Source organism: Carassius auratus, chromosome 22 (genome assembly GCF_003368295.1).
Source record: "Carassius auratus strain Wakin chromosome 22, ASM336829v1, whole genome shotgun sequence".
NCBI classification, from domain to species: Eukaryota; Metazoa; Chordata; class Actinopteri; order Cypriniformes; family Cyprinidae; genus Carassius; species Carassius auratus.
Genome location: NC_039264.1, coordinates 11335517 through 11355515, shown reverse-complemented (window position 1 = coordinate 11355515; position 19999 = coordinate 11335517). Strand labels below are relative to the sequence as shown.

Genomic DNA, 19999 nt, shown 5'->3' with positions numbered 1-19999 from the left:
AATATCACTGCATTTTAAATCTGCTCTCTAAATACAAAATAAAATAAAAATAAAATTCCATGTCCTATTTGTCTTCTTAATTCAAATTCAACTCAAATTTCGGAACATAACTAGCACTTAAAAGGCATTCTCAATTGATTTGAACTAATGGCACACAGTCTTGGCGTTTATGTGTGTGTTCAGGTACTGTGTGAATATGCGTGGCCATACAAACCTGAAAGAAGGGCACATCCCCGTGTGCAGACGATGATGCCTGCCACGGTGCAGGTACACTGGCACTTAGTGAATAACGGTATACAGGGACAACAGAGCCCATGTCCAGTTTAAACACATAGATAGTTAGGAGACCACCTGCACAGATTCACAGAAACAGTGATTTTATACATCAGTGCCTCAGACCTTTACAATATTACTGTATCTTCTTTTTTAAAATTAAATCAAATAGATGAAAAAAAAAACATTTGAAATTGCATGTCAGTGAATGTATATCAGTAATGGGATGCCTTTGTTCACATTTTGTGATTTCACAGGAGCAGAGTTCAGGAGTATGTGTGAGAGCTGTGTGTGTCACTTAAAATAGTGATGATCTATATGAATATGTTGCCTATAATAGGGTCCTATCATTTATTTTTACAGCTGGTGAGGGGAGGATTCAGAGCGAAATATTCTCAGTTAGCTCCTGCAGTCCCTCTTCAGTTTCACTGCAGTTTACTGTGGGAATTTAGCCAGGATTTTAGTTAACTGCACTTTGCAATTGTTAAGCAGACGGTTTTTAAATATACTGTCAAACTAAAACCAGATTCCAACAGGATTATCATGGTTTCTAGCAGGTTATTAGCTATGAGAACTATAGAAAAGCTGTAGTACAGTAGCTAAATAAAGACACTTTTTTCTTCTGTAGAGCTGCTTTCATACCTGAATCAAACTGGTTTATAGTTGAGGGACACTGCACTGTTATTGAACTGAACTGAATCAACATATTCTGCGTTAAGATCTTGTTTCATAATTTGATAGACTTTATAACTGTGGATAAATAGAGACAATATATAATTTCCATACCAGTGACTTTTTACTTACGGTGGTTTTTGTCTGCTTTTTGTTGCACAGCTGTTGAACTTTCTGTGACTGCATCTTAGCTTCTAGCATCCAGCACAATATCAAAACTGATATGGCTGATAATATATAAACAGAGCTGGGTAGAAACTGATTACATGTAATCTGGATTACAAAATCAGACTGTAATATCTGGATGTGTAATTAGTTTAAATTCCATTTTAAAATGCTCATAATCAGATTACAGTTACTTCTTTATAGATTACATGATTGCTTATTATTCACACAATGGCATCAACCATTCATAATTTGATAAATAAAAAAGTTTAGATTTTCACCAACTCACAAAATTCATCTAAAAGTAATGCAAAATAAGTCAGAATACATTACTAATATGTGTAATCCAACTATAAACTATAATTGTATAATCTTTGATGGAGTAAATCTGTAAGTATTCTACCCAGCACTGCACATAAATAGTTTGGATCATTCAGATTTTATCTGTGCTTTTGATTCTTAAAAAAGATGCATTTATTTGATCAAAAATACAGTAAAACAATCATGTTATGGACTATTATTATGTAATGCTATCTATGTAACATATGTTAAACGTTTTCTATTTGAAAACATCTGAATATTGCATCTTCCGTGATCATTCAGAAAGTGACAGATAGAACGTTTACCAGCCTGACAACCTTTCACTGCTATGACCTTGTTTTCCAGCAGGGATTGGATTGCATCAGAGACTGATTAAGCTTTGAGAAAACGGTGTCAGTGTTTTTCCACCCTTTCCTCCCTGCAGAGCAGAGAAACAAACCTGTGAGTGTCTGCGCGCTGTTGTTGGATGCTGGCTCGGTCTGGTTTGAGGGGATTGTGGGATGGTTCCCTGAGGTAGAGCTTGTGGAGTCAGCAGTGCTGTGTAGATTATGAGGTCGCTCCATAAAAACACCTGTGTGAGACACGTCGGTCTGTACAACTTTAGCTAACACTTTATTTTAAGGACCAATTCTCACTTTTAACTAGTTGCTTATTAGCATGCATATTACTAGCATGTCAGTTGATTATTAGTGCATTTATTCATTTCATTTGTTCATTAGCTGACACTTTTATCCAAAGTTACTTACACCACCCCTTAGTACTTATAAAGCAGTTATTAATGCATTATTCTGAATTTTTAGGCATGCACCATTACAGTACAATATTACTACAAGTATCTGGATGTACTGTACTATGTAAATGCCATGGTATACAATTATGGTAATCGTTTAGTATCATGGTATTTATCATAGCACTGTGCTATCACTCTTATTTAATATCATCATTGTATCATGGAAGGCCAATACTTTTTGTGAAATATTATGTATAAAGCTGTATAAAGCTGAATTTATAGCATCATTACTCGAGTCTTTAGTGTCACATGATCCTTCAGAAATCATTCTAATATGCTGATTTGATGCTTAAGAAACATGATTATTATCAATGTTGAAAACAGTTGTGCTGCTTAATATATTTTGCGGAAACTGGGATTTTTTTTCTTCTTTTCTTTTGTGTATCTTAAATATATTTTTGTTACAGAGTCAGTCACTTTTAATCACTTCGACAGTAGTGTACAATCAAATAGTTTTGAAAAGGTTTTCAGTCTGGTGTCAAACACTTATACAGTGTTTTATATATATGGTGACACTAGACATTATATTATACTATTATTTCACTTATCCCTCATGTAATGGCTTATTGTTGAAAGTTGCCTGACAACCAAATATTGGCATTCCTCAAAAGCAAATTTTTCGTCTCATTGCTTGCTGCCTTCATCTACTGTATGTTTCCCTATGAGCAGAAAATCTGTGAGCTAATTAAATAAGGCAGTGCAAATGAGTCAAGCAATTGTTTTCGATGAGCCACTAGTGTATACCCTCAAGCAGCGCCCATCTGTGATATTCAGAAGACCCACCCGAGCACATATGGCAGGCGATGCCCTGGGCGCTCAGGTTGCTGCGCAGGTCCAGCAGTCTCTGTAAGTTGGTGTCTCTGTGGAAGAGCACAGGCGCGTGACTGGCCGGCCGCAGGAGACAACAGCACCACACCGAGCCCAGCAGAACCAGAGCATACACACCTGAAACACAAGACAGGACTGCTTATATACATTCAGAAAGACTTTCAGTTTTATAGACATTTAATAAAGACCAGCCACTAGTCAGCTGGCTACAATTACACAGAAAACTGAAAGGCCACACAGCATTTGACCACTGGATTTACAAAAAAAAAAAAAAAAAAAAAAAAAAAAAATTATATATATATATATATTTTTTTTTTTTTTTTTTTTTTTTTTTTAAGAATTGGTTTCCCAACATCTCAACACTGCATCAACTGCTGATGAACACATGAATTAATTCAACACATCTTCTCGCCCAACATCACTCTACTGGATGAATGGGCAAAAATTCCAATAGAAACACCCCTAAATCTTGTGGAGAAACTTCCCAGAAGAGTGTAAGCTGTTATAGTTGCAAAGATGGGACCAATTCCATATTAATGTCTATATATCTACAATGCAATGCCATGCCATTAAAGTCCCTGTTGGTGTGATGGTCAGGTGTCCCAATACTTTTGTCCATATAGTGTACAGAGCAATGAGACCTATGATTAATCAGTTCCAAAAAGTAATACAAAACCCTTGCTGTTTGGGAAAGAAGACACGTTAATAAAAAAGGCTGAATCCAGTGTTTGGTGATGACACAGCATATAATGATATTTACAAGCAATTTTTAAAAGGCAGGTCATTTTTGCACAGCACAAGAGTTAACCTTGTTAACTTGTTCATCCTGCTACATTATTCGTGACTGTACTGTTTCCGTCTCTACATCTATACTTATAGCACCATTGTCTCAACACTGCTCAGGCTGCTCAACTACTAAGAGAAAATAACAGCCTGGGAGAAACCTGGCTCTAATTTAGCTTATTGACATGCATACAGCTGTATAAATATGCATGTACAGTAAACAATAGGCGTTTGTGGAAATGTCTTGCAACGCTCTACCATGCTAAAACAAGCTTAATTGCATTGTTGCAGGCACCTAAGGGATGTGGTTCATAGCTCCTTTGATTAGACTGTGAATAGACTGACCTTGAGACTAAGAAACTAAATACAGAGAGACTGAAACAAAACAGCCAGGAAATTTTCATTTTACTCATGCATAAATTGTGTGTATATTAGCAGAAAAAAAAACAAAAAAAATCTGACTTGCATGAGTTCACTATTGTACTCTTTTTTTTTTCAGATAATTATTTATCCATACCTTTGTGAAAATGATTTTGTCAACAATTTTTAGTTCTTATGATGTTATAAAGGTATTTTTTAAATTGCAGTGCAATTATTTAAACACAATCATGATTAGGTTAAATGATAAATTCTGGTAATTTGGTAAGGTACTCATATACTATTATTTCATTTATTAATATTATAAATAATAATGTATCCATTTTAATTCGATTTTATTTTTATATTTTCATTTTATTATTTTATATTATTAATATTATTATTATTATTGTTGTTGTTAGTTGGTTACCAAGGCAACATTTCGAAGTTTCATGTTTTAAAGTTTTTCATTTAACATTTATATTTTATTTCATCTCAAATTTAGTTTAATTACCAAATAAATATATATATATATATTTTTAATAGTGTAATAATATACATTTTTAATAGCTTTAATCTTAGTTTTTTTTTTTTTTTACTGGTCGCATTATTTTTTCATAGTATGTATAGAATATCTGGATACGGAATGTTGGTAGTTTGTTCCAAACAAATCTTTAGACTGTGAGGAGAATTAAACATTACAATACACTATGTACTGTATACTGCATACCACTTACTTATTACTATAAAATAGCAAGCAACTCAGTATAGGCGTTATTCCATATAAACATGTCAAACAATAGAACGCAATACTGTTGACATGTGACCTCATCACATTGTATTTTTAATTCAATGTGTGCTGTCCAGATATTTTGCACTCATTTTGTGTGAAAATGTCTCCACACTTGGCAGTCTTATCATTGTCTGCAGCTGAGAGAAAATGAATAAAAATGTTTAACTTATGTGAGCATTATGAATGCACATCCTATATTTTGAGAAAAACCTCTAAACACTCTTAATCATGAGAAGCATTGCTCACCTATAATGGTTTTCCGTTTCTCCACCACTGGCTCTGCCACCCAGTGTCTCAGAAGCCTCTGAAGGTGCGCGCTGACCACCCCTACACTGCCCTCAGAGGACACCGTCAAAGGAGCTTCGGCTGAGAGCGACAGCAGCGCCGCATCCGATTCAGACTCGTACACACCTGCACAGAAATCAACAATACAAGGAGTGACTCAGAAGCCAAATGTGATGATCTGAGATAATGCACCGAGGTTTTCATTTTCAAATCAACATGAAATCAAAACAGATCCTATTTACTTCCTTGGTTCATAGCCATGGCCTTATCATTCCAAATGTTCCAATATTCCAAACTGTCTTTGTAAACTTTTACCAAAATGAAACAGCTTTCGTGGTGATGACATCATCATTACCTGGTTCCATTTCTACCGTTATTAGAGCAACATCATCATCATCTGAGAGGGGACTGGGACTTGCGGACAGTTTAGTCACAGCGCTCCACCTGTTAGGGTTAAAGGGATCATTCAGACAGAAATGCATGTAAATGTCATTGTAAATGAATTGAAAGGAGTGACCAGTGGCCAATTCATTCGAAAGATTGAACTCAACATAAGGATTCATGAGTCATATCTATGGTTGGGTATCGATTGGGTTTTATTCGATACCGGTGCCATTTCGATACTTTTAAAACGGTACTGGTGCCTAATAGGTGCCTGAACCGATACTTATAAAAAAAAGCATTCACACACTACTTGTATGCTCTCATTTCCCAAGCTTCCCTTACTCTAAGGCTAATACATGTATTTTATGATCTGGGTCATTGTTTAATACAAAACCACACACAAAGTTTCTACTGTATCTCTGTCAATCTCTCTGATATTTAGTAAAGATGAGTGCTGTCTGTCACCGTCTTAAATCAGTTGATATAGTGATGGTCATTCTTTATGAAGAAGCACCGATGTCGTTTGTAAAGTACAGTCTTAGGCACATTAGTATTTTCACCCCCCCAAAAAAAGGGTTTTAAGCCATAAAAACTTTACAGTAGACGAGAAACTGATTGCTCCCTCGTGACCTTTGTAAACTGTATTTATGACAAAGAACTGCACAGATACAGATATTCTAACAACCTATTGATAATCACACACCTTATGTCCTCTGTTTCTGTTTGAGTCCGCTCGAGGTGTGCGGATTGAAGATCGCGCTGAAAGACGGGGAGGAGACAGATCTGACGCTGTTTTCATATGAAATTTAAGCAGACTGACTCTGAGGCGATCGTGAATTTGTCTACAGTTTATGGAGCTAAATGCTATAGTCATTAAAAAAGCCTAGCGACACCCCTGCTTCTTGTGTACATTCCGGAGAACCAGGACAAACATCTCAATCGATCGCACAGGCATTTAAGAGGCACCGAAATGAGGCACTGAAATCTGCATCCTTATTCAGTTTGGTGGATACCGGTTCCATAGGTATATTTCCATATTCCATATTGGCAGTGTTGGGCAAGCTACTTGGAAAATGTAGTGAGCTAAGCTACCAGTTACTCTACAGTAAACCAAGCTACTGATAAATGTAGTTAAAATAGTAGCTTCGCTGCTTGTAGCGACGCTACTGCCCAACACTGCATATTGTCCCCCGGTTTCGGTACCCAACCCTAGTCATATCTGGACTGTTTTTATGACACATTTATGGTCCTTTTGCAATACTTTTGAATCTTGAGAAGTTCCATCTGCGTTCAGTGTAATTGCATGAGAAAAGAGTGAGCAGCACATTTAAGCGAAACAAGCAAGTCTTACAGGCTTTGAAGGGCACGATGTTTCATGACAGAATTTGTATATGTAAAAAAAAGTTCCATCACCATTTACTCACTTTCATGTCATTCAAAACCTGTATGACTTGACCTAATGTCTTCATTGGAGCACAAAAAAAGATGTTTTGAAGACTGTGCTCTTCACTCTTTTCTGTGTCGTTACAATGAATGGGGACTGAAGCATTCAAGCATTAAAGCAATGCAAAACAACCATAAAAGTGGTCCATCTGACTTCTGCAATAGCTTTAGCTGAGAAACAGACCATTTTAACAGGTAACACTTTTTAAGGAACAAAGTGGAAAAAAGTGACCACATACTACTTTGGAACAACATGACGACATTAATGATGACAGAATTAGTATTTCTTGGCAAACTATTATTTTAAATGGACAGTTTGCCCAAAAATTACTTTTCTTCTTCTGTGAAACACAAACATATCAACACAATCTCAAAATCAACAATTCATACACAATGGCAATTCATAACTCTTTTACATTTTATCTTATTGGTGGCTAGTTTGTCTGAATTTCAACAATCTCATTTGCATTTGCTTATCCCCCACTTATTCACACTTACCCTTTCTCAAAAAAACTAACCTTTCATATGATTCACATCGTATAAATTAATATGAAATTGACACATTTTAAAATAACTGCATTTTCCCATGAAAACAGGTTGAGATATTTTGAAAAATGTTGGTAACCAAACAGTTTTGGTGGCTATTAACTTCTATTGTATTAAAAAAAAAAAAAAAACTTTTTCAAAATATCTTCTTTTGTATCCACAGAAGAAATTAAGTTTTTCAGCTACTATCCATTTAATGAATTAACAATATGACAGAAAAAGAAAGAAAGAACATGCACATTTCTCAAAAAAAAAAAAAAAAAAACATTTTGGAAGAAATAACACAATCTACCATTTGGGACAGGTGTTGGCACGGTCAGCTCCACACTGACTCCAGATGCAAAGGGCAGCAGGCATGAGAATGGACACCCAAAGCCAGCAGCAGCTCACAATGAGAGACATGAACAGACCAAAGTCATGAACCGCTGGGATCTAATGATGCATACAAAACAGATAAAGGTCACGCGTCAGGTGTTGTCAGAATTTTCTCACTCCTTTGCATGTTTTAAAATAAATTAACAGGCGGGATTCTCATTACGCCAGTATACGCTGCTGAATAAACATGAGTCGGTGACAGAAACATAAAAGCCCCATGGGTACAAAAAACAAATGTGAATAAAATAAGACCCCTCTTTAAAAATAAAGCAATGTTAGGCTGTCTACTCTACATGTTCTTGCGGCGTATTTCATCATTTTGTGCTCATGGTGTTTATTTTTTGATTGATGTTAGATCCTGAGCTTCAAAGTAGGAGTTCACATACAAATCCTCAAGTTCAATTAGAACTTTATCTCGTTTTACCACAGCACTTAAAGCTTTATTGACAGGCAAATTACAGAATCTACCGGGCACAGGTCATGGATGAAAGCAGAAGTTTTATAGAGTAAAATTGACCATCCTAGCAAAAATCATCAGGGAGATTGATGTAATGACCATGAGCACACTGACATATGCATATGTAGTATTTAGTAAACAACAAAGTGAATTACTGTATTTTTCGGACTATAAGTTGCACCTGAGTATAAGTCGCATCAGTCCAAAAATACGTCATGATGAGGAAAAAAACATAAATAAGTCGCACCTGACTATAAGTTACAGGACCTGCCAAACTATGAAAAAAAAGTGCGACTTATAGTGCGGAAAATACGGTACATTATCATCAGTGTTGATAATGTCACGGCTCTCCCATGGAATTGGGCTACTTTTATAATGCTGCCCCAGGATGTGCTTTTAGCCTGCAAGTTGAAACGAGATCCCCGCCCCCCTGGAATTCGACTGTGACTGAAGTTGAGGTTTTGACACCCTGGAGCACACATTTTGATACCCATTTTCCCCAGAAGACGGCTGAGCTAGTTTTGAGCGCCAATTAAGCTGTTTTTTGTCACGCAGACCTGGCAGCCCTGATTAATATGTTGAGGTTAGCCAATCATAACAGAGCTAATTTACTTTACACTTACTGGACTGAAGCAGCTTAGGTTTACTTGATTATCCATACATCCATTATCCAAAAATCTTACTGATTTACATTAAAGGTTACCAGAATTTATACTTTTGATACCAGAAACTTCAGCTAATTGTATATTTTACTAATTTTAGGCCTCTGAATAAAATTAAGGTGTCATTTCCCTCTCGATTTTGAGCTCCATATTCTGTATGATCCATAAAACATAAAACCCTGATGTATGCTGGGTATTTTACACTTAATATTAAGTTTTTTTTATTTATTTATTTATTTTATTCAAGGTTCAATTCACTGTTCCACTGTTCTGACTAAAATTGAATGTGAAGCTTTACAGGTACAGCAGCAAAACCAGCCTGTAGAAAACAATTCAGAAACTTAAATCCTTGACTATCATTGTAAGTGAGCTTAACTAAATCCTCCCTAAGTGTAAATTTAGCCCTAGTATTTCACTTAAAACGCACCCTTCCAAATGGTCAAAATGTTAGCACAACTGTTTTGAGGATTGATTTTCTGGACATATTTATTCTTCTGCTTGGCCGACTGCACCTGTGAGAAGGTGTTTGCAGCATATGCAGCTGCTGTTGTGAAGGACGTGAGGAACGTGGCTCGGCCCGCTGTCTTTATTGTGTAAATCATACGCTGCATTGAAGAGGTCAGGTGGGCTGACTGTCTGAACGTACTGATGAACACAAACACGTCATCCACACCTGGGAGGAAAGAAAGAGGAAGATCAAACTGATGCTGGAACCAGTCTTTATGTTCATTTGCAAGGCTCATAGGTTGATGTTTTATTATTCTCACCAATGCCTATGATGACGAAAGCTGCCACTCCATTGAGAATGCCCAGATATTTGACTCCAAACACCACATGATACAAGAAGAGCGCCACGAGACAGCTCAGACCAATACTGGCCAAGCCGAAGAACGTCTGAAACACTGCAGAGAAATGAAATGGATCCTGTATGAAGCATAATGTCAAATCAATGTCAGACTTTCAGTGCTGGATAAACTATTATAAGAGTGTAACTTACTGCAGTTCCATAAATGTGCATGCAGTCATTAAACATTATTTATCAAGAACTGAAATAATTTAGATATCAACTTTTTAGATATCAAAGTATAACTTGCTTTTATTAGTTCTATATTAACACTATATACAGTGGGTAAAGAAAAGAATCACCTCCCTTTAAAAATAATCCGATTTTGTTGCTTTGCAGCCTGAAATGAAGACGGACACAGATATATGCAGTATATATGTTTTAAGATATAACTTATACCTGTGATCAAAGCTGAATTTTCAGCGTCATTACACCAGTCTTCAGTGTCACATGATCCTTCAGAAATCATTCTAATTCAACAGCATTTATTTGAAAGTATTAACCTTCTGTGACAATATAAAAGTCTTTACTGTCACTTTCATTCATTTAATGTGTCTTTGCTGAATAAAAGTAAATCTTAATGACTCCAAACATTTCAATGATGTGATGTTAAACTAATAATTTTACAAAATATTTTGCTTTAGATGCTGCACAGGAACTCTCTTTTGAACACGTTTATTTAATTAATCATCCAAATTGAACGATTCACTAAAATGAATGACTGTGCACACAATAAACTGCAAGCAAACGTATAGCACTACAACAATAGCCTTTTTATAAAACCACATTATTTTGATGGCTGAGCTATAGTCATGGTATTTAAAAATGTAAGTTTGCATCAGTATTTCAAGCTAATTGCTCCAACACGGAGTTCACCAAGGATTTGCTGAAATATGTCACCATTACAAACTGCAGTTTTCAATTCACCATTAGCCAAGATATTTTTGACCTGCATGCTTTACAGCACAAGTAGATGTTTTCTGTTTTCACGCTTTTATCCCTGAATTAACTGAATGCGCTGGGGTGAACAGAGAGTGCTAACGGTTTCGTAACAAACGTTTACAAATTGGTGCACAAGCTGAGGGGAACGACGGAGTTTCGAGAGCTCTCTAATGTTTCTTTAACAATGCAGCACATTGCAAATGCAGCTGATGTAAATGAATTATAAAGGTTCAGGAAAGGTTATGTGATACACAGATAAAGCACAGAGGTCAAGTTACATAATGTGTAAAAGCATTATTGAGCTTTTCCTAAAAATGTCAAATGGAAAAGTGGTGCTCCACAGGAATGTTCTGACAGATAGTATAATGACATGAATATACCAAGAAAAGCAGCCGTGGAGCTGAGAGACTGCCAGATCAATAAGATTGTCTTGATGAATCGCACAACAACCAAAGCCACAGTTCGTGCACCTTCAAGTCTGCTTCATCAACAAGTCTTGCTTTTATTAGAAAATACATGTTTACTGCTGTGAATAATTAAGTCATACGGCACAAAGTTGTAAGCTCCTGCTGCTGCATGTGGGGTGAGTTTGTGCAGGTTCAAGACATCAGTCAGATTTCATTTCAGAAATCATTTTTCAGCTTATCTGTTGACACATATGTTGTTACAAAGCATACCGAGGCCTTTCTGTAGACGAGAAAATGAAATCCCGTCGCAATTTCAATGAAAAACAAGTCAAACGTTAAAACTTAAATCATATCTGCTATGCTACTTTAACAAACCAAAATTCATGTATTGACCAGTCAATATCCACCTGATCTGTGAAATTAAATTAAATCAGCATTTTTTTATTTTGATAAATAGGTAACACTTTGCAATACAATCTGTTAACACTATTAACACATTTGATCATGAATTAACCATTCTGACAGCATGTATTAATGTATATTAATGTTAATTTATCAATGTAATATTTAGTTTTTTTCATTAGTTTTTGTTAATTAATTAATTAAAAATGTTAATTAGCTTTTGTTAATTTCAACTTGAAATTAACCAAGAAAAAATAAATAGTCTATGAAGCAGTATTGGGAACTGTAAGTTCATGATAAATAAAATACATTAGAAATATTACAAATAAAAAAAAATGGCAACACTTTATTTTAAGGACCATTTCTCATTATTAACTGATTGCTTATTATCATGCATATATATTATAGCATGCTGGCTGTTTATTAGTACTTATAAAGCAGATATTAGTGCATGAGTCTTTGTGACCATATTTTAGATCCCTGAATCTTAAACTTTACAATTACCTCACTAACTATTATCAGTAATCTACTATCAGCAAATTAGGAGATTATTGAGGCAAAAAATCATAGTTAATAGTTAGTTAATAGTGAGGATTGGACGTTTAAAATAAAATGCGACCTAAAAAGAAAACATTTTTTTAATCTTAGTTATTAATCCATGTTATTTTCAACATTCACACAGATATTATTAAAATAAACTGTTATGCAAAATTATCTGTTTATATTATTGAATTGACTTTTTTGAACTAAGCTTGATGAAGATTAATACATACTGTAGCAAGTAAATTGCTCACTGCTAGTTAACTGTAGTTAACACAATAACTAACGTTAACTAATGGAACCTCCTTCGCCGTGCACTTGCTTAAATAGCACACATTACACAAACCATGCATCTGATTGTAATAAATTACAATAAATTTGAAAGCGATCAATTAAAATGGATGATTATAATAAATGAAAATATCATGATAACATACAAGCAGCATAAAGGACTGTTTTTATACACTATATGAAAACACTCAGTCAAAAAACAGATAATGGCTTGGCAAAATTACCAGTATATAAGTGTACCCTTAAATGCAATCCAATGCAATTTGTAATTCAAAATATGGGTAAAACACATCTGAAAAATCAATATAAATATTCATTCATATTAAAACAACACATTAAGCCTTGTATTAAGGAGTGTACAGCGAAAATAACTCAAAGAAGCTTAAAAGCCTTGCACATTCAAGCTAAAAATGTCTGTGCCAGCTCTTACATTAAAAATAAGGTCGATAAATGTAACTCGCAGAAAGGCTCACTGAAAAATACCCCCCCCCCTCGCCACCACTGCACAGACTGACAGCAATCGCAGACAAACACTAAATGCAATGAATATCAGTGCTCAGTCAATCAAAACAATGAATTCCCTGCAACACGTTTCTCTGTTGCCTGCTAAATGTAACCAACATAGAGTTAATCAACTAATAACTTGAAAGAATTGAAATAGAATTTTAAATATACTTATATATTGAACATTTGCATCTTTACTTTGTAGTGACTGCACAACAAAAGCCTCGACTCGCTGTAAAACATGGAGTCTGCGGGTTTATTTGATTGGAAGGCTTGGTCGGTGTCTTACCAGAAAATGAAGTGAGAACGTACACAAGGACAGTAATGCATCCCCCACTGAACAACGCCAGCAACATGTCACTGTGGAAGGTCTTCCGCACCTCATCATCAAATAACTCCGTACCCCCGTACAACACCTTCACTTTACTGAAGAGAGAGAGAATAAAAAAGGGATGAGACAGAAGGATAGTCGAGATGGGTTATGGTTGACTTCAGTCAATGTTTTACAAAAGGAGGACCGGATGAGGGGGATTAGAGAGAGAAAATGAGCACACATTAGTGTTTGGAAAAGATTATCTTAATTACATCGGGGGGCTCTTAAAGGAGTTATTACAGTATCAGAGAAACAATGAGGGTCTATTCTGAGACAGGCCACTAGATCATCTCTAGGCCTCCTACCACTGTCATGCTGGCAGTAATGACTGTCATTTGAAGAGCATCTGCTGAAATTCACTGTCTTGACAGCTGTAAGTATATTAGGGGTGTTTTGCAGATGTAATAAAGCTTTGAGTCATTGTCTCTGATTCATGGCTGGTTTTGTTTGGTTTCAAAGTCTGTGATCGTCCTTCTGGGGCTTCATTTGCAAAGATGACTGCAGCCTGACTTTTGTTATTGACACTAAGGAATACTTAGTGACTGAATAGATTCCCATTGTGTGTTTAATCATTTATATATAACTCGTTAGTTTTGTGTTATTAAAGTGAACAGTATCCCCAGCTGCTGCACAGAAGAGCAGGAGGACGGAGCCATGATTCATCACTATTGTGCCATTGAGATTGTCCTCATAAGTTCATGGCGCAGTTATAGATGTCAAATTTATGAAAGCAAATTCTGCCTTATGACAATTCTCACACACACTTTAATTTTAATTTACAGTCAATCACTTTTAGAATAAAAATGACATCTTATTGAATAGAGGTGAGCACTGAAAGCAGTTCATTCATTTTGCACAACTGATTGCAATTGGAAAACATTTTCCATGGCAGGGAAGGTCCATGTTTAAAAAATGTTTTTTTATTATTTATTTTGTGTGTGTGTGTGTGTGTGTGTGTGTGTGTGCGTGTGTGTGTGTGTCTGTGTGTGTCTGTTTGTTCTGAAATTCATGAATACATTTTCCAAAGAAAAACATTCTGCAGACAGATGGGTTACCAGTCACACCAAAGTGTAGCCCTAATTGCAATTAAAACCTCATCCTCTGAAAGGTTATATTAACCTTCACTTTGTCTTTTTTTATTATTATTATTTAATACATTTGTTGTTTTCCAGAAAATAATTAAATGTTCTATATACAATAAAGTAACCTGAGAAACAAAACTGCAAAAGTTATACTTGGTTTAAGGTTTAAACAAGACAAAGGATATTCAAAATACTGTATTGCTCTGAAAACATGTCCCAATGTCTTGTAATCGTATCTTTAAGGATGTTTAGAAATGTTTAGAAATAAAAAACCAAAAAGTATTTTTAGCAGTCTAATATCTCACTTACCAACTTGGCAATTTTCAAGTGGAAATTATACGCAGGTAAGGATTTGCATAAGAAAAAAGACAAGTTACATGAATTGGAGAAGACAGGGTGGGAATAAAGCTTCCACCAACTAGGACCTAATTACATTTTGCATATTTTTATTCTTTATGGTCTATATTCTAATCTTCAGCGACTGAGTAAATTTAGAAAGATAGCTTCATTTATTAAAAATAAATAATTAACTAAATGTTTGCATCAAGGCACAATCTACGATCCAAGCACCATGTTTAATGCCCCATAATCAATCATGAATCTCCTGCTGAATTCCTGGTTTATATGTTTGTTAAATTGATTCTGCATTTCCTAAGCATGCATGGTATTAGACCAGACAAATAAACAACACGTCTTCTTGTTTAAATCATCCCAGCACCAGCTGTAATCTCAACACCCACCTGGTGGATTGTTGTGACAGGATGTCCGCATACTGCACCACAAAATCTCTGTAGAGATGTCTCTGTTCTAGAGGTCTGTCTTGGAGAGAGTAGAAGGAGGGGAGAGGAGCTCCAAAATGGATCTCACTGCGAAGAAGAGAGGACTGAAGCTTGTCTGGTGTGAGTGTCTCATCCACGTACCAGTAAAACTGCGGATGAGTGATCGCCAGGCTCAGGGCCCCTGAGAATAGAGGATACTACAATCAGTTTTATCAACAACAAAAAAAATATATATCTTAATTTGGACGAAATTATGAAGAGGCACTGAACATAAAAAAACACTATTTGTGGTTACTCTATCTCCACCCCTGCTCCTGAAGAGCTACCATCCTGCAGACTTCAGTTCCAACCCTGCTTCAACACACCTGTCTGTAAGCTCTTAACACCTTGATTAGCTGGTACAGGTGTGTTTGATTGAAGTTGGAGCTGAAATCTTTAGGACAGTAGCTCTCCAGGAGCAGGATTGGAGACCCCTGCTCTATACATTATATTTGTCCAGGGGTGTCCAGTCCTGCTCCAAGTGGGCCGCTTTCCTGAAGAGTTTAACTAAAAACCTAATTGGACACATCTGGACCAGGGTCTTTAGGAACACTGGAAACTTCCAAGCCAATGTGTTGGGAGCAGTTCAGAACTAAACTCTATCAACCTTATTTTTCCTGTAAAAGTCAAGTCAAGTCAAGTCAAGTCTTCTTTATTGTCAGTTCTTCCACATGTACAGTACATACAGAGAATCGAAATTATGTCACTCTCAGACCCTCGGTGCATACAGATAACACTAACAGTAAAGCCTAAACATCTAGATCAAATATAAAATATAAGGTACAGCTATACAATAAGGGAATATAAAAAAGACATATGATAAAATTAATAATAAAGTTAAATAAAGCAGTGCAAAAAAAGTGGGCACAGCCATTTGTAAATTTAATGTGTCTGGCTTCCGGTCTTCTAGCTATTGTTTTGCTGCTCGATATTGCAAACTGGTATTTTTTACCATATTATTTTTATGTATTATCTTAATTATGAACACAATTGTCTGTAGTACAAACAGTTTTACCATTTACTGCACTTTGTTATTCTTCTTGTTCTTTCCCTATGGCTAATGAACCAGAGAAAATGGCTTTCTTCCGCATTGAAAAATAAGGTGGATATGATATTGGCCCTCCAGAAGCAGAACTGGACACCCCTGATATGTGTTAACCAGGACTAACTCTTCTGGAAAACCAGGCCATTCAAGTTTAACATGGTCAAGCTGGCATGTTTCTGATCCAAGGTGGTCTTACAGATCAGCCAGATCTTTACCAACTTGTAGTCCGACTGGTCAACCTTCTTAACCAACATGAAACAGCTAAGAACCAGCTAGAGGTACAAGCTGGTCACCAGTGAATCAAATAAAGCACACTACTGTTTTAGTGAGTTTAGCTGAGCTTATTTGCTGTAATTGAGCTTCATTATACTCAATATACAGCATTCAAAAGTATTAAAGTTAAAAATAAATAAGGATTTCTGAATTGTTTGTGGAGAGTGGGATAGTGTGCCCCCCTCCCCATGACTCACCATGTATGTCAGCTAGATCGGGACCCATTCCATCATAGTAGATCTTCCCCCTTCGCTCACTGGGAAAGAGGTAGGACAGAAGGGAGCTTGGAGGGGAGCAGAAGGAAGGTCCCAGTGGCAAGTCTCGCAATGCCTCCAATGGCTTCCAGCAGAACTGCTGAAACTGAGGGTGCTGCATTAGAAGTCTCTCTACATGGTGTATGGTGTGAAGGCGTTCGGGGGTGAAGATGTTATTATCCTTGTCGCCCTGGGCCACAAACACTAGCTCTATCCTCCAGAGGGCCTGGGTCTGGAGGTAGGAGTAACCAGCAAATCTTCGCTTCCTCGTTAAGAGTGAGTCTGGTTTCCTGTGATCTTCAGTATCACTTGAATTGAGCTTTACTGCTATGTTTGGCTTGACAGAGTCTGTCTTTTCCTCTTCCATCTTGTTGTTTTTCTCATTTCCAAACTGTCTGGTGTCATTGTGTGCCTCCATCTCAGTCTGTCCCAAGATCTCTGCGGATTCTGTCACATTCATCTGTGTAGAGACATCCTTCCCTTTTCGGTTTACCATGAGCAACAAAAGGTCCCTCAGAGCATTGGCTTCAAGGTCAAATCCCTCGGCGTCCCGCCTGTGCCTGTCCCAAGACCCTAACTGGCTTTTCAGTGCAATGGTAAGAGCGTCAAAATGTTCTGCTGATGCATGACTCCTGACCTCGAATGCGCTGTAAGAAAGGTCAATGTCTAGTGGTTCACAGCGAAGGAACATATAAGCAGAGAGGGCAAAGGGTACCAGAAATCCCACGGCCAGAACCAGCCCGCTCGCCCAGGGTTGTGTGTACACCCAGCCCAAAGCCCACCAAAACCCTTTACAGACCTGTTCCTCTCCATTTACTTGTTCTGTTTCTCCATCTCTCTCCTCTTCCTTTTCCTCCTCCTCTTGCTCCTCAAACTCACTTAGGTTCCAGGTACCTTGGAGCAACAAGGGTTCATCTTCCGAATCCATGGATGACACTACAACAAAAGACACAAAACACTTAGTGTACATTAACGCCTTTTGGCCTTCTGGGTGCTCCTGTTTGCTTCTGGACAGGTGAATACAACAATAAAGTGTACTTGATTTACTGAGCATCCTTAAGAGAGTGGCAGGTTATTCTCGGCTGGCTGCTGCTAAAACAAGGACACAGACGATAAGTCTGTCATTCTTTAAATGTAATCGTGGAAGGTTTTGGCCTCTGGGTAGTGAGTGCGGAAAAGAAATGAAGGAAACAGTGAACCGAGTCTCACAGGCCAGCGATCAGGCTGGCAGATGGTTTGGCCTTTGGTATGAGATGCTGAACCCAGAGGAAGTACGTGCATGTGTCCGATAATATGTTCTTCTCACCGAACTGTGAGGAGATTTCATAGTAGCAGAGCATTTTGAATACTAAATGGCTTTATCTGCAGAACTCTTTTTGAGGAGCATTACTATTTATTTTTATTTTATTTATTTTTTGCATTGTGAAATATTTTCATCATAATTTAGGAAATGTAAACAAGTGATGGTAGTTTTGAGAAGAGATCTAGCAGCATTTGAGTACAGATATCTTCCTGATATTTGATATCTAATGCAGTGGACTCAAACGCTCCTCACTGTCCAACAAAATATTCAACTTTTTCCACCATACAGCCTAAGATAATTTTTGTACTTCTGCTATTATTATTTACATTTATTAACACAAGCATTTTCTGTACATGTATATTTGAACTGAACTGAACATTTTGTGATGACCCTACATTTATAAGTGACAAACTATGACAAAATGATATGGATTTATGCTAATATTGTCGAAAAAGCCAACTTTGCTATAGAACATTTTTAAACTTATATACACTCACTTAAAAAGAGCCAGAGTGAACTAGTGAGAGAGCGAGAGAACAGGGACAGAGAGCCAGAGATAACATGCTATCAGCAGCTGACACACAGTTGGCAGCGTCACTGAAAATTAAATCATTCAACACGTCTAAGCCTGCCTAATTGCTGACAGAGAGAGAGACAGGAGTCCAATGTAAGACCTGCCTAATGTACAATAAAGTCAGAGGCAGCGTGGAACTGAGCTTGTACCATTTCATTTTCAACACAGATTGCCCCCAGAGCCCAGTGTGCAAGCACAAGGCAGGAAGTCATTGACTTTCAGCAGAGTGTGGAGCCCAGGGGCCAAGAGAGAGAGAGAGAGAGAGAGAGAAGGGAGGCAGACAGGTACGAATGTTTCATCCATGTATCTCTGCCCCACAGAGATTCTGAAGATTTTCCTCCTGGGATCAGATGGTCTGTGGTGGATCGATGCTTGATTTAGCCATTAAATAAACCCTCCTGGAAAACTGATAAGCTGTTGAGGTAGTAATTAGCATTCTGAGATAGAAGCCACTTAAAAGTCACCTTTCAATGCACAAACACCGTAGGCTAAGCTCAGGTGTACATCTAGTGTAAGCTCTATGGGCTCGTATGAGATTAATGATTCATTTGAAATATTTGTTTGTTGTCTAAAAAGACTTTTACAGCTCATTTTCAACTAAATTTCATAGTTCACTACAAAAGTAGAATTCTGTCATCATTTACTCATCTATGTTATTCAACAAAACCACACACATCAAAACTGACTGATTGATTGATTGATTGATATTTGGTAGGTAGTGATGGGAAAATATGGGAAGTAATGTGAAGAGACTGAATGAAAGCAGACCTTCTTTCCCTTTATGATGACTAAACATTTAGCTAAATGAAATATTAATCTGTAATTCATTCTGAATGTGAAATAATCTTCTGGTGATTGCAAGTCTGTCAATAACCATTTGCTTACACTCAGCTGATCAGCTTTCTATGTATGGAAAATAAGTCTTTCAATACCATCAGAAACCCACCACAAAATAAATAAAGAACTATGATGACAGGATTGAGATATAATTAAATATTCATCAGTGATATTTGAGCTGTTTTACATTCATCAAAGTAAAACCATTGAAAAAATTTTAATTGGTTTTTGTCTTCAGTTCCATTTTCAATTCAGTCATGATGACAGCATATTGTGTTTCTCCACAGGAGAGGATGGTTATTTTGAGCAGGATATTTGGTTGGTGGCATCTCAAGAGGATGGGAACCAACATCTGTCTTCACAGTATGTCGAGAGC

General features: G+C 36.8%; 1 protein-coding gene across 1 annotated transcript in view; it reads right to left on the bottom strand.

Moving 5' to 3' along the window:
- Positions 1-19999, bottom strand: part of LOC113039692 (protein dispatched homolog 3-like) — a 49635-nt gene that overhangs the window by 13643 nt on the left and 15993 nt on the right. The window contains exons 2-12 of the mRNA XM_026197713.1: positions 16853-17845; positions 15260-15479; positions 13354-13490; positions 9902-10036; positions 9647-9807; positions 7933-8072; positions 5623-5711; positions 5229-5393; positions 3005-3166; positions 1871-2002; positions 215-351 (exon numbers count right to left, since the gene is read on the bottom strand). Coding sequence (XP_026053498.1) covers positions 215-351; positions 1871-2002; positions 3005-3166; positions 5229-5393; positions 5623-5711; positions 7933-8072; positions 9647-9807; positions 9902-10036; positions 13354-13490; positions 15260-15479; positions 16853-17837 — 2463 coding nt within the window. The 5' untranslated portion in view covers positions 17838-17845. The remainder of the gene's footprint in view (positions 1-214; positions 352-1870; positions 2003-3004; positions 3167-5228; positions 5394-5622; positions 5712-7932; positions 8073-9646; positions 9808-9901; positions 10037-13353; positions 13491-15259; positions 15480-16852; positions 17846-19999) is intronic.